General features: G+C 46.0%; 2 protein-coding genes across 4 annotated transcripts in view; one reads left to right on the forward strand and one right to left on the reverse strand.

Moving 5' to 3' along the window:
• The window catches only part of TMEM209 (transmembrane protein 209), a 32,278-nt gene extending 30,030 nt beyond the window's left edge, over nucleotides 1–2,248 (forward strand). For both annotated transcript variants that reach the window (XM_027538997.1, XM_027538996.1), the window contains exon 15: nucleotides 196–2,248. In XM_027538997.1, coding sequence (XP_027394798.1) covers nucleotides 196–250 — 55 coding nt within the window. In that variant the 3' untranslated portion in view covers nucleotides 251–2,248. The remainder of the gene's footprint in view (nucleotides 1–195) is intronic.
• KLHDC10 (kelch domain containing 10) overlaps nucleotides 1–15,843 on the reverse strand; it is a 97,079-nt gene that overhangs the window by 6,182 nt on the left and 75,054 nt on the right. The window lies entirely within an intron of this gene.

The raw sequence follows: 15,843 nt of genomic DNA on the forward strand, positions 1-15,843 counted from the left end.
AAGCACAGGTAAGAAAGTAATAACTGTTACTAGAATTCATCTGATAAACCATGTATAACATAACTGATTGCAGAAAAGCACTAAATGTCAATTAAACTTGTATTCCTTGTAAAGACTCCTGTTATTTGGGGGGGAAAAAAAGACCTTAAATGCTTGTCAATCAATTTCACTAATTTTTTTTTTTTCTTTTTTTAGGAGAGTTAATCTTGGCCTCTCTGGTGTGAATATTTTGTGGATTTTTGGAGAGTAGTGGATAATTTAATTCCAAACATTTGGACTTCATTTGACTGAATCAGAAGTTGAATCTAAGCATCTGAGTCACTGCCTCTTCTGAAATAAGATAGTATATGCATGTTACAGACTCTTTAGATGTAACAGAAAATAGCTAGTGTGAAACATATTCTACACCAAGAAAAATTACCTTCAATTTTTTATCATTTCAGAAAAAACTACAACCCTTCAGATTTTTGTTGACACAAAACAGTGCGGTTACCCCTTAATTAATTCGAGTCCTTCTTCATTGTAACCACCAAATAAGAATCATTCACCATATTGTTCCCCACAAAAGTGTTTTTTCAATTGAGTTATTTAGTATAAATAATTAAAAAGAAACAAGCAAATTGCTCATTTTTTTTAATGTCTGTATTTCCCCAGTGTTTGGCAAATCAGCCCAAGGCCCAGATTTAAAGAAATGAGATAAACTTCTAAATAATGTTAATTCATGTGTATTTTTAAAATATTATTGAAAGAGATTTGATGGTATTAATGTTTAAAAAGTCAGCTCTCTGTGAAGTTCAGTTTTTGAACATGGTTTGAAAAATGCTGCATGGTCTTTTCTGTGATGCCCTCGCCCCTTCCACTCCAGTCTTGCCTTACCTCTCTCCTTCCCTGCCCCAGCCAGACTGGCCCTCTCAGTGGCCTCCATGCACTCCCACTGCCTGAGACATTCCTGCCCCACTCTTGGTCTTTCTGACCCTCCTCAGCACCCTTCTAAGTTCTGCCTAAATGTTGCTTTCCCAGGGGACTATCCCCTCCCCTTCCCCACCACCACCAGCCAAGTCCCCCAGACCCTCTGACTGTTATCTCTCCTGGTACCTTTCAACTTAGCTTATCACCAAGAAGTGGTTTGAAAGCACATGTGCACATGCATCTCTTTATGTCTTTTTACACCTGAGCTGTTCCATTACAGCAGCCACCTAAGGCTATTAAGCACTTGAAACACACCTTGTCTGATTTGTAATGTGCTGTGAGTGTAAAATTACATCAAAGACTTGATGTGAATAAAAGACCGTAAACTAAACAGAAAAATAAAAAGTCAACTTGGGTTAAATTTAGCTGATAGAATTAAACTATTTAGGTCTTAGTCAAGAGACTGAAGACATCAAAAAAAAAACAATTGCCTTGGTTTTAATAACTCAGTTTCACTATTCTCTAATATTGAGTTCCCTTCTTTAAGATCATATTCTATCTTATCTGTTTAAATTTCTTAGATGTGTTCAAAATATCTGGAGAGTAGGAAATTACCAAATTTGTAAGTTTTGCTTGACCCTCCCATCTATTTTTTTAAATGTATAAGTAGTGTATCTAAGGCTAGCTAGCATCTGTATATGTTTTCTGGGTTGACATATTATTAGAGACTGCTTTACCTGGAAAACCAGTATCTTCTCAAAAACTCCATGTCGGTATTATATACGCTGCTTCTTTTGTATAATTTGTAAATCTTGTTCCTGTTTTTAAAAAGTCAGATGTCCAAAAGAAAGGAGGTTTCTATCTTATAACTGCTTTTGATATGTGCTAAATTTGTTAGGATAATACCAATTAAACATGTTAAATATAAGAACATGTTACAGTCTAAGTCTTCCATTTCAAAAGTTTGTGTATCTACTTCATAATTATAAAAAATATATCATTTCTTATATTAAAGTTTATGTGTCATGCAACATACAGTAAATATTTCACATAAAGTCTAATGGTACATGTTAAAAAAGGAAAGATTCTGTTTCCCTACTAAGGGTGGGATGGGTTACTATGCTCTGGGTAGCTTTCATATATTAATTTGTCTTCACAAATGTTCCAGCCAACATATACTTACTATAGTTTTTATTAAAAATACTTTAATGAATTAGTTTGACTTCATACTTCAAGAAGACACTGCACTGAAAATGTGGTAAATTTTGGGGTACTTCTGTTAAAAATGAGTAAATAATCTTCTTTTCTCTAATTAAATGTTATTTATATTTCTCACAAATTTTTTTTCACTTGACTCATCCTTATGGGGTCAAATACACTAATCTCATAGATTATGTTCACTGTATCATTCTTTCTTCTTTATGAAAATCAGCCTTTTCTTCAGCCAGATTTGTTTTAGAAGCATGTTTAGGTGTTTATAATTTAGTTCCTACTATGACATAAAAATACTGTGTTGCTTGGCCTTCTCAAACGGATACACACTTTAAGCTGATATTTCAGTGGTGAAGACAAGCAGCATGTATATAGTTGGCACTTCTAAACTCAGCTTTGTAAAATATATAAATAAATCCTTTGAATGCGGGCATTCCTTAAAGGTCAGGCTTTGGTCCTCTGCTTTTCCTTAAAGGTCTCATTCATTCTATGACTTACTCTGCACTTGATTCCCAAGCTCATCACCAACCATAACTGTCTCTCCTGAGCTCTACTGTTAAATTTCCTGTGACCTGTCGGACATTTCCACTTGGAAATCCTGCACATTCTTCATGTGTGGCACTGAATTCATATGTACTGAAACAGCTCCCTCTTCTCACATCCCTTTCTCTGTTCATTGTCCTACCAGTCGACCATGCTCAAAACTCTGCTTTCATCTTGATTCCTTGAGCTCCCTGGGTCCCCTGTCCAATCAGGCAGCAATCTCATCCATTCTTTCTTAACAATGTCTCTTGCAGCTGTCCCTTTCCATCTCTGCTGCCACTGTGCTCATTTATATCCTTATCAACTCGCATAGGACTACTACAACAGCCTAATTAATCTCACAGCTTCCTAATTGCTGCCATGCTTCCAGATTTTCCAATTTATCCTGCACGTCCCCTTCAAATTCATCTTCCTAGAACACTTGTTTGATCGGTTTTGTTCTGGTAAATTGCTTGGCCTGACATTTAAAGCCCTCCACAATATGGCCCCAGGCTAGCCTTATCCCCCTGGATCCTTGGCTTTAGCCAGTGTAGGCTGCTCCTTGCTGGGCTCTCTGCATATGTACCTCCTCTTCCTGATTTCTGGGGATGTCTCCTCCCCCTCTGCCCTTCCCTTAAAACTTTGCTCTAATTAAACCCACTATTTTGGGGAGTTGATCCTGACCACTGCACATGGCACTAATTTCTCCTCCAAAGTGATTAGGTCTTTCCCCTTTTTTCGGCACTCAGCAGCCATATGAGTGAATCCAGAAGTGACGTATAGTCTTGGTGGGTTCTCATAGCTTGTCTCGTTCTCATGAAAGACTAGTGTTCTACTGGTCTGAGCTGTGCTGCTGTTCAGGAAGAGTTTGACGATGGCTAAAGCTACCTTTTGGGAAAGGCTTGAGTTCTTTTCAAAGGATACCTTTTGAGCAGCAAGGAGCACTGGCTTTTCTTTTGCAGCTAGACTGTAGCCTGCTAGGCTTTTCTGTCCATGGAATTCTCCAGGCAGGAATACTGGAGTGGGTTGCCATTTTCTTCTCCAAGGGATCTTCCTGACCCAGGGATCAACGGTCTTCTGCATTGCAGGTGGACTCTTAACCATTTAAGCCACCAGGGAAGCCTGTAACACTAAGAAGGAGGAAACATTTCCCAGGCCTGAAGAGCTGCAGCGGGGACACTGCCTAAAAAGTATAGGCGTTAGGAAAATACACAGCCAATTCCTTGTACTCTTGGGGATCTTCCTTAATGACCTGGAGTGAGGTTGATGCACTTAGCAGCAGCACATTGGCCCAGATGCTACAGGGTCCACTGTGAGGAGCTGGGAGAGGTCAGCTGGCCCAACCATCTGTCCAGGTGGCTTCAGTCACAGCAGTCCCCAGGTTATAGATACAGCCAAGCAGCAGAGGGCTGGGATCTCTAGCAAAAAGCCTTTTGGGAAGGATCTGGGAGGGGGCGGGGGGAACGTGTGGTTGTCTGGCAACTTGGAGTGAGAGCAGCTTGCACAATCAGCACCTGTGCTTCTTAGGCCCCAGTGACATTGCCACGTCTCACTGTGTATGCCAGTGGCTTTGTGCTGAGACTGCAGGATTGTTAGGCATTAGCTCTGAGCCATGTCTCTAATTTGATCCCTGAATGGTCATCAGTAATTTCATTTCCACACCGAATGAACTGCACTGGCCCGGGGAATAGGTTATGGATTCTGTGGAGGGTGGCACCTTGGTCGGCCTTAGGAGGAAGAATCCAGTATGGCAGGATAGGTATGGAGAACAACCTCATGTGTGCCCAGAATCCTGTTTACCCAGGACAGCAGTGACCCCAGAGATATTCCACAGCAAAGTCAACATGCAAACAATCTCAGCCACTGCTAAGGATGCAATGTAGTTATAACTAAATCCTTTCATGCCCCCAAAGCAAATTGAATATTCCACAGTTCATCTGGCTAGAAGAGCCACTGGCTTGAACCAGCTGGGACTTGGGAGGACTGAGCTCTGTCACTGTTGAGGCAGGGCAGTTAACCTTTTACACTGATTTCTGGGCATAAGAAAGATATTCATACCTCAGTGATCACTGAGAAGCTGAATGAAAATAATGGATGACAGTGTGATTTAGGGTAAGGGGAAAAATGGACTTAAAAAGTCTTTCGGGGGATTTCCCTGGTGGTCCCAATGAAGGGAGCCCGAGTTCAATCCCTGGTCAGGGCACTAGATCCCACATGCGGCAATGAAGATAGAAGATCCCACATTCCTCAACTAAGAGCTGGCATGGCCAAATAAGTTTTTTTTTTTTTTTAAATAAGTCTTTCAGAATAACATTAATATAAAACTAGGAAATGGCTCTTTTGGCATTGTAAAGCAAGCCTCTCATTCTTGGACTGTGCTGAGATGTATATAGATCCTCATGCCTTGACACACTCAAACCCACCCCTACTCTCCTAGCCCAGCCATATCTGCCTCCTGCTTCCTATTTTCTTCCCCAACCCCAAACCTGGCCATTCCCCAATCAGAGACAGTACTGCCCTTGTATCTTGAAGGCTGGGCTTTCTGGTCTACCAAGAAAACACTGTCTCCCTCCTTTACCATTTCTAAACTGGAAGGAAAAAATAACAACCCTGAATCAGACTCTGCTTTCATGAACTGCATCCCACAGGAGGAAAGTCAGAAGGTGGCAATCTGCTCTGTTGGGGGCAAAACTTGTTTTTTCAGGAGTCAAAGCCAGGCATGATTCTTCCTCAAATACATGGTGTGTAGACTGGAACCAGGAGCTCTGTGATAGTTTTGGCTGGGAATACAGGCATTAACTGGCTGAGCTGCAACTCCAAAGAAAGGCCCCTTTTGTTCCTAATGGGGAGGGTATCATCCACTGGACACCCTGAGGGGCAGAGGAGTAGTCCCGTTAACTTGTCAAAGTGAGACCTGGCATAAGGGAGTCTGTACTAAAGCCATCAGTCGCCAGACCTGGTGGTTTGAAAAGGTGTTTTACGGCTTCCATCTCAAGTTAGTTAACCAACATTAAAAATAAATTCACTACAATGCTCTGCTTCCAGTTAAATGCTCTGCATGAATTCTTCAAAGTTTTTTTATGCCATCTTGAGAATTCCTGGAGTTCACTGCCTTAAAGTGGTGGTTAGACTCCACTTAGACCAAGTGCCTTGGATAGAACCTGGAGGCAAAGTCCACATCCTAAAATACAGTGTCTCTTCAATAAAACACTAGGTGTTTTTTTCTGTGTAGCCAGAGAAATGATTTTTCATTTAAACTACTGTATCTAAGTTGCTACTTTTTCCCACCTCGTTATATCCCACCTCCAACTCTTTGCGACCCCAGGGACTCCAGCACACCTGGTTTCCCAGTCTATCACCATCTCCCGGAGTTTGTTCAAACTCATGTCCATTGAGTCAGTGATGCCATCCAACCATCTCATCCTGTTTTCCCCTTCTCCTCCTGCCTTCAATCTTTCCCAGCATCAGGGTCTTTTCCAATGAGTTAGCTCTTTGCATCAGGTGGCCAAAGTACTGGAGCTTCCGCTTCATCATCAGTCCTCCCAGTGAATATTCAGGGTTGATTTCCTTTAGGATTGACTAGCTGTGCTGTCCAGTCAGTCCTAAAGGATTTGATCTTTGTGCTGTCCAAGGGACTCTCAAGAGTTTTCTCCAGCACCACAGTTCGAAGGCATCAATTCTTTGCTGCTCATATGCGTCAAAGAGCTCATTTCCAGCTTTCATATCCATACATGACTACTGGAAAAAATCATAACTTTGACTATATGGACCTTTGTAGGCAAAGTAATGTCTCTGCTTTTTAATATACTGTCTAGGTCTGTCATTGTTTTTCTTCCAAGGAGCAAGCATCTTTTAATCTCATGACTGTAGTCACCATCCACAGTGATCTTGGAGCCCAAGAAAATAGCCTGGCAGTTTCCACAGTTTCCCCATCTATTCACCATGAAGTGATGGGACCGGATGCCATGATCTTAGCATTTTGAATGTTGACTTTTAATCCAGTTATTTTCACTCTCCTCTTTTTCCCACCTCACAACTCTTATTTTCCCACCTCCTACCTCTCCACTCAGCCAACCCCAGGCTGACTTGCCCTCTTGACCTTGACCTGGCTCCTGTAATAGTGGGGCTATGCTAAAACAAGTACCCAAGAAAAATGGCAAGTCTCTTGATTGGACAGAACTCCTATGAGTTATGAACTTTCTGTTAGGCTGTGACTTCCTTATCATTCTTGAGGGCAGGTGCATATCAGGTGTTCAGTAAATATTTGTTGAATTAATAATGGAGTTAAGTAGAATTCACTTGAAAAGCAATCATTTATTTTTTTGACTGGAATTTTTTATGAGTGTGCTTTCCATGCTAAAGACCATCATTGGGAATGCAGGCAGAAGGCCCACATGTGGCCTCTACATGTGACCTTCCTCATAACACAGTGGCTGAATTCCAAGGGCAAGAATCCTGAGAAAAAGGGGAGTAGGTAGAGGCAGAGCATATTACTTTTACAATCGGGGCTTGAAAGTTCTGTGTTTCTTTCACTGCTTTCTGTTGATCAACATAGGTACAACTGAACAGTTTCAAAGGGAGAGGATGTAGGGAGAGCTCTCTGGCCGGAGAGTGGAAGTGTGGCAGAGAAGAAAGGAAGCAAGAAGCTGGCAACTGGCAGTGGATCTAAACTTGTAGAAGGAAAGGCAGAGGGCCTGCTCTACATTTCCATGCATTCCTTTGTGCCGGGCTCTATGAAAATTGATTCAGTAGTCAAGAGTAGGCATGGCGGTGGGAGAAATACCATCTAGATACGTATCTGCTGGTAGTTTCTCACTAGAAAGCAAAATTGGTGGCATCGTGCAATCCCTTACAGCTGGAGCTGTATTGGGAGTGGCTGTAAGGTTTCAGGGCTGGGAACACTCTGATCCATTATCAGAGTGGATACCATTATCCCGTTCCCTGACACACTGTATAGTTTCCTCCAAGCCTGTGTGTAATTGGACCAGAGCATGTGTTCTCTGAGCCACTTCTCTGGAATCTGCTTTCTCTAATGAGGAAACCAAGATAGCTTCAGTATACCACACAGTCAGACTCTGTGCTTCCTGGCCAGGACAATGCATACCCTAGTTATGTATACTTCTAACAAATGTACAAATGGATAAACATTTACCAAGTGCCTGCTAAGAACTGAAAATAAAAATGCAGTGATGTATCCCCTCAAGGAGCCTACAGATGAGAAACAGAGATGAGATTTACAGACTTTGAGGTCAATGCCCACAAAGAGGCCACACATCGGGGCTCTGGAGGTTGTGGTGAACCTGCAAATTACTACAAGTCTTTTGGAACACAACATGGGACTATGTGTGTGTTTCAGCCACTTGTGCTGCATAACAAATTTCCCCCGAACAATGATCATTGGTATCTCTCTCTGTGGATCAGGAATTCAGATAGGGTACAATGGGATTGGCTTCTCTCTTCTCCACAGTGTATGCGGCTGGATGACTGAATCATCTGAAGGCTGTTCACTCCTACGTTCAGTGGTTGATTCTGGGTATTGACTGGGGACATCATTGGGAATACGGGCACAAAGCCCACATGTGGCCTCTACATGTGGCTTGGGCTTCCTTGTAACATAGTGGCTGAATTCCAAGAGCAAGTGTCTTAAGAAAGAGGGGGAGATAGAGACAGAGCCTATTATGTTTTATAAGCTGGGCTTGAAAGTTCCATGTTTCTTCCACTGTATTCTGTTGATGAGATGGTTGGATGGCATCACTGATGTGATGAACATGAGTTTGAGTAGGCTCCAGGAGTCGGTGATGAACAGGGAAGTCTGGAGTGCTGCAGTCCATGGGGTCACAAAGAGTCTGACACGACTGAGCGACTGAACTGAATTGATTCTGTTAATCAACACAGGTATAAAATAAATGAACAGTTTCAAAGGGCGAGAATATAGATTCCACCTCTCAATGGAGGGATATCCCACATCATAGCATGTGGGATGGGACATATATCGACGTGACCATTTTTGAAAAATACAATCTGCCACAATGTGCAAGGGCTTCCCAGGTAGCTCAAACGGTAAAGAATCTGCCTGCAACACAGGAGACCTGGGTCAGGAAGATCCCCTGAAGAGGGGAATGGCAACCCACTCCAGTATTCTTGCCTGGAAAATCCCAAGGACAGAGGAGCCTGGCGGGCTACAGTCCATGGGGTCGCAAAGAGTTGGACATGACTGAGCAACTAATACTTTCACTTCACAATGTGCAAAGCCCACCACAATGTTAATTTTGTATTAAAATATTTTATATAAGATGTTAATGCTCTTTTAGCACTCTTTGGCTGGGAAAATATTCAACAGAAAAAAAGTTATGTCTAAGGATGTTCACTGTGTGCATTTGTTTATCCATCCACTCAACAAATACTGATTGAAGTAGTTAGCGAGGTGCTAGGAAAAGAAGCCTTAAGATTTCCTTTTTACTTGGAAATAGCTTTCTAGTCTATTAATAGCTGGGCTATAACAAAACCCATCAAATGTCAGTGATAGATGGTCTTATAAATTATAGTACATCAACTCCGTAAGACACTTGGAGGTGGTGGTTTAGTCACTAAGTCGTGTCCAACTTTTGCGACCCCATGGACTGTAGCCCACCAGGCTCCTCTGTCCATGAGGATTTCCAGGCAAGAATACTGGAGTGGGTTGCCATTCCCTTCTCCAAGACACTTACACACTTATTTTGACCTCTTTTAAAAACTCCTACAACTTTGGAAAGACTGTGGAAAGATGGGGGGAATGTTGGGTGGAAGTGAAAAGAAATCAGAATTGTATGTCTACTATGATTACAATTATGTAAAAATATGCATGCAGATCACCAGAACTAGAAAAAATAGCCAAATGTGAAATCAACTTGTTGAAATAGGAATATGGATGATTGTTTTTCCATTTTCAGAACTTGTCTCAATGTTGTATTCCTTTTACAATCACAAAAGTCCTGGAAAAAAGTGACATGAAGACGATCCTGTAGGTCAAAGGATGAAAAAGCTCTGCTGAGCGAGGAGCTGAAGAAAGGCTTCATGAGAAAGAGGGCAATCGAATTCCAAGAGGAGGAGGAAGCAGAAGGAATCAAGACATGAAGACAGGAGAGGAAGGAGCTGTCTTTGGAAAACTGCAAAGAATCCAAATAAAGATGTACTCAGAAGAGCATGGGAAGATGGGACCAGAAGGAAAGGTGGACCTTAGTTACTAGGCTAAAGATTGCAGACTTTATTTGTAGAGACTCTGAGGCTTTCTGAGCAGAGGAAGTCAAAGTGGTGCTGCAGGAAGATGACTGAGCACAGTCTTGAAGATGGCCAGAAGCTGGAGCAGCTACAGGCACGGAGACCTGTGAGGAGGCTGCTGCAGTAATCCAGGGCTGGATGCCAGGGGTGGCAGAAAAGACTGGAGAGCATTTGTAGAAGAAAAATGGTCACAACTTGGTAACCTGGTACACACAATGCCAACATTTCAGTTTAGGTTATTATGATATGAAGATAGTGGCACTAACAGAAACAGAGGAAGAGGAACTGGTTTGGAGCAGAAGAGAAATTTTAAACATGTTGAGTTTGAGATGCTATTGGGACATCGAGATGGAGATGACAACTGATAGTTGGAAATACAAGTCTGATTCTCAAGAGACTTCCACGTTTGGCAGAACAATTTGACTGTATCCTTTCCCCCAAATGTTCTTACCCAGCTATCTGTAACAGCTAGCTCCTCCCTGTCTTCACTAAGCCCTCTCCTCAAAAATCACCTCCTCAGACCCTTTCATGTTACCCTTGAAATGACATCCCTGGCACTTACCATCCCCATACCCAACGTGCTCAGTTCTTCTTCATTGCATATACCTGAGATTTTACTTATTATCTGCTCCCCCCACTAGCATCCCCTTAGAGATGGAATGCTAGTCTCATCTTCCTGTTTGAGGAACTATACACTGAAGGGCACCCATGTATCAATTAGGCTTCCCAGGTGGTACAGTGGTAAAGAATCTGCCTGCCGATGCAGGAGATGCAAGGTGGATCTCTGGGTCAGGAAGATCCCCTGGAGTAGGAAATGGCAACCCACTCCAGTATTCTTGTCTGGGAAATCCCATGGACAGAGGAGTCTGACAAGCTACAGTTCTTGCAGTTGAGAAGATTTAGACATGACTGAGCAACTGAGCACACACCACATTTATAAATTCATTCCTAAATAAATTTCTACTGTGAAATGATAACAACTAATAGCATGTGTTTTTTCTTCAGATCCTAGTCTAAAAGTTTCAAACTTTTCTGCGATGTTACAGAAGTAAAAACACATACCAATGGGGTGGTGACACACACCTCCCACTGACCAGCACTTAATCACATGGACAGGACTTCCCTGGCAGCCCAGTGGTTGGGACTCCGTGCTTCCAATACAGGGGGCACAGGTTTAATCTCTTGTTGGGAAACTAAGACCCCATATGCTGCATGGCATGGCCACAAAAAACATCACACAAACATAACTAACTGCAAAAGAACCTGGGGAACGTTGTGTTGTTGTTTTTTTTTTTTTTCTGGCCATGGCCAGCTAATAATCCTAGCACTACAGAAGAAGCAGATAATGGGCATCAGGCAACAGTAGTAGTCTTTCCCTGCAGGAGATGTCTGAATCAATCTCCAGAGCCCTGGCTGCACCTAACTCCAAGAACAGTAACTGTGGATGCAGAACTCCTGGTTCCTTTGAACAATTTAACTCTCATCAAGTGCTTCCTTAATTGTCTCACCCTCTCCGCCTTCCCCAGGGAACTGAAAATGAGGAACTGTCCAACATTTCTATATTCCAGATGCCACAATTCTATAAAACAAAAAACACTGCAGACTTGTCCATGGTTCTCCTTGATCAACATTCTAAGTATTTGTAGCCAGCATCAGCGTCAGAATTGCAAGATCCAGTGTAAAATAAATATGTGGGGCCCTTGTACAAAACTTATCAAGAAGACTTTTAAGACAGCCACAACAGAGCATTAAACCCAACACAGGGCCGTTCAAAGTGTGGGGTTCTGTGTGACTACCCAGGTCACAGGCCTGTGAAGTCATTTCTCTATTTAGCCTTTAAAAAAAAAAAAGGAGTTGTTTTATTAAATAAAAAAAATTTTTTTTTATTTATTATTGTGAAACCCCTAGGCAAGTAATGTTGGCTTTTCAGCCTGCTTCAGCTTTTAGGGGAGTTTTGTTTGTTTTTTTCTTTTGTCATGGCTCTGAAAACATAGAAACGGCCCTGGGAATCAAACAGTTGGACTGTTTGATTTTACAGAAGCCCAGAGAGGATCTCGGGGCTTCCCTTATAGCTCAGTTGGTAAAGAATCTGCCTGCAATGCAGGAGACCTGGGTTCAATCCCTGGGTTGGAAAGATCCCCTGGAGAAGGGAAAGGCTACCCACTCCAGTGTTCTGGCCTGTAGAATTCCATGGACTGTCCACAGGGCTGCAAAGAGTCTGACTTTCACTTTTACTACTTTCACTTTCCGAGAGGATCTGTGAGTGTCTGGGGTGCGGCTGGGTGCTGGTACCAGAGGCCACTCCAGAAGTCTGACCCCTACACTGTGCCCCCTGGGAGCCCTGAATGCACTGCAGGAGGCAGTCACTTTTCCCATCAGGCAGGCTCTGTGGTGTCAGGTCACAGGCACACTGGACAGTCTTGAGACCTCCCATTGCTTACTTGGGCTAGACTCCTCTTCCCCTCTCTGGTCAAAGCAGAGAAAAAAAACAATCATAAAGTCACCTTGTTCTTGATTCCCTTTAGGGAGGTACTGCTGGTCATGGAAAGGCTGAGTGGTTGGCCTGAGAAGAAAGAGCTTGGCCACTGCGCTCCCATGCTCCCTCCTCAGATACCTCCTGGCGGTGGGTCTGTGCCCCTCTACGTGGGCAGAGAGGTTACAGGAGGGCTGCCTGACACAGCAGAGGGCTCACCCTGACTAACACTCGCCGGGGTGAGGTACGGGCACACAGACAGTCATCCTGGCGGAGGCTGGAGCAGGAGGCAGCAAGCTGGGAAGGGCAGCGTGGGGGCTGTGCAGAGCAGAAGCAGGGGCAAGGACAGATGAATGCGTCACGGAGAGCGGGCGCGCGAGTTGTCAGATGGGCACGCTTTTCTCCAGGGGAAGGAAGGCTGTGCGAGACGCGAGACGGGAGAGGGAGGAGAGCGGAGTGATTAGCAAAGCAGGGATTGAGTCACGCATCCCGTCCCCAGGGCAGCGCGTGCAGGCTGCGGGCCCTCCCGGGTGCAGACGTGGTGGCAGGCAGCCCAGCAGGCTCCGGGAGAGGTGCCAGGCTTCCTGCGGGGCCTCGCGAGGTGGGGCCTGGAGCCTGGGGTCTGATGGCCACCTGGCTCCTGGCTGGGATCCAGAGACCGCGGGCATCTTTGCCTCTGGGCGTCCTCGCTGGCCTCAGACACCTTCCCAGTGAGCAGGCCTGATGTCCCTCCCCCGCGTCACCTTCCCCTCCACACTCTAAGGATTCGGGGTTTCTGAAGAGCTCGAGAGAGGCAGAACTCTCCCCAGGCTCCCTCCCAGCACCACTCTGGCCCAGAGAACTGAACCTGCACCCCTGGGTGAAGGAGAGAGCGTCCAGGTCTAACACACACCGAGGTGCTGGCGGTCATGGCCACACCACCGCGGGCAGTCCCTGCCTCTCCACGACTCCTAGGCCTGTGTCCACTAGGTTTCTGGCGCCCTGGGGAGTTGTGGTAAAGAAACCCCACTACTGCTCTTCCCCGGAGGCTGGAGAGCTGTGAGTGGCTCCCCATGCCGCCAGGCCCCTCATCGCCCGGGCTCCCGGGTCCCCACAGCCCCGGAAAATGAACGTCCTGCGGCCCAGTTTCTACAATTCCCTTTTCAGAGCCGATGGCCCCGCCCCCCTGGGCTCTGCTGCTCGGGGGCTCTTCAAAGTTGGGGAGCGTGGAGAGCCGAGGCCGGGGGTGACAGGGAGCCCACGGGGAGGGGCTGTTCAGAAACGCAGGGCCGAGCGCACTTCTGAAGCCGTGCCAATGTCTCCTCGAAGACCAGGGAGTTCTTCACACCCTAGCCTGGTCACTGCTGCTCGCCCCTCTGCTGCCAGAAGCTTCTCTGCCCTTGCTGAGGAGGGGTGGGGGAGGGGTGGGAGTCCAGGAGGAGGAGGCCACACCGCTCCGGCCCCAGCAGGCGAGGGCTGGCCAGGCCTGCCGGCCTCTGTCCCCAGCTCGACCCCGCACGCGGCCCTGTGGTCCTCTCCCTCCTTCCGCATCCCTCGCGGAGGCATGGACCGTTCTGAGGCTGGGGCTTCAGAAGCTGCTTTCACCTTCCGCTCACGTTCCCCGCCTCCATTTTCTCTGTCTGCAAAATGAGATCAATACATCTCGGCTCTGAGGTAAGAGGCCCTCCCAAAGGCATAGCTTGGGAGGGAACAACAGGCCCGCCGCTCCAGGCAGTGACGCACTTTCTCTCCAAAGACAGCGAGCCGGCGAGCCGGCCTCGTGCTGCTGCCTCCTGCGTCATTGGCGTCGGGGGGGCCAACTCCCCAACCTCTCCTAGAGGCCGGGACAGGGGTGAATGGCGCGCGCGCGTGTGGATGTGTGTGTGTGTGGATGTGTGTGTGTGTCTGCCTGTCTCCCTGGTATATTTGGTGTGTGTGTGTATGTGTGTCGGTCCTTGGTATATGTGAGGTGTGTGTGTGTGCCCCTGGTGTATTTGGGGGGGGTGTGTGTGCATGTGCATGCCCTAGTATATGTAGTGTGTGTGTGTTGTGTATTTTGTGTGGTATATGTGGAGAGGTGTGGTGTGTGGCTTGGATTAGAGGCTGGGACCGGGTGAATGGTCCTAGTATATCTAGGACCCTAGTATATCTAGGATCTGTAGGGGGCTATCTGTTTCCTGTGGTGTATGTGGAGGGGTGTGTGTGGTGTGGTGTATAACTTTTCTGTGGTGTGGTATGTATGTCTAATGTGGGACTGTGTACACAACTGGTACTAAACCGTTTATGAAATAAAAAGCGGGCAGGTGAGACTTTTAAGAGGCTGTGGGGGTCCTCTTCCCTGTGCTGTTCCCTCAGCCCCTTGGTCTGCCCCCCCAACCCTCTTCATTAGATGAAAGTTGGAGAGGAGGCAACTCCTGACAGACCTAGAGCAGATGTGGGTGCAGCTGGGGCAGGGCAGCAGGTGGCCGTCCTTAGCCGGCACGCCCTGGGTTGACAGCCGGGTTCGGTGCACCCACTGCTGGTGGGCTGCCAGGAGCTCTTCTGCAGGGAACAGGACCTAAAGCTGCACCCCACCATTAGACCCCAGGCAGCAGGATTTGGGGGAGGGTGTAGCATAGCCTCAGTGCCCCCTCCAGGATTATATGCCAGGCATCCCTCCGGGGGAACAGGAGGAATTCGAGGTTTTCAGGGTCAAATGTCTTGACAGGCTCTTAGCCTCCCTCTCCCCAGTCGGTTGTTGTTTTTATTCGCTTAGTTGTGTCCGACTCTGTGACCCCATGGACTACAGCACGTCAGGTTGCCCTGGCCTTCACCATCTCCCCAAGCTTGCTCAAACTCTTGTCCATTGAGTCAGTGATTGATGCCATCCAAGCATCTCATCCTCTGTCGTCCCCTCTCCTCCTGCCTTCAATCCTTCCCAGCGTCAGGGTCTTTTCCAATGAGTCAGCTCATTGCATCAGGTGGCCAAAGTATTGGAACTTGAGCTTCAGCTGGAGATTAACTCATGTTATAGCAAAAGCATTTAGGTTTTGCATTCAGAGCTCCAACTCCCCTGCTTACCAGCTAAGTGGCCTTGGGCAGGTTTCTTAACTGAGTCAGATTTTTAACTGAAGCCTGTGAAGCCCAAAGTCATACGGAAACTATTATGAGAGCTTTCTGGAAAATAGAGACTGACAACACTCCCTGTAGGGAGGAGCTGTGAAAGTCATTCACGGCTCACCAAGCCCTCTGGACAACCAACTCCAGGGCACCTAGCCAACAGCATCTCCATCCTCTGTCCTATCCGAGTCCTCTCCCAATCCTGATCTCATGAAAAGGAAACCAGAAGGGCTCTATTACTTGGCTTCTATCTGGGGTCTTGAGATTTAAGGACTTTAATCAGTGGAACGTTAAAGAGTTAAATAGTTACAATAACAAAAAAGCTGCCAGCTGGCCCTTCCAGTGACCTTGCCAGAGTGCAAGGGAAATGGCTGGCACCATCTGGGTTTGAC

This window comes from Bos indicus x Bos taurus, chromosome 4 (genome assembly GCF_003369695.1).
Source record: "Bos indicus x Bos taurus breed Angus x Brahman F1 hybrid chromosome 4, Bos_hybrid_MaternalHap_v2.0, whole genome shotgun sequence".
In the NCBI taxonomy this organism is placed as follows: Eukaryota; Metazoa; Chordata; class Mammalia; order Artiodactyla; family Bovidae; genus Bos; species Bos indicus x Bos taurus.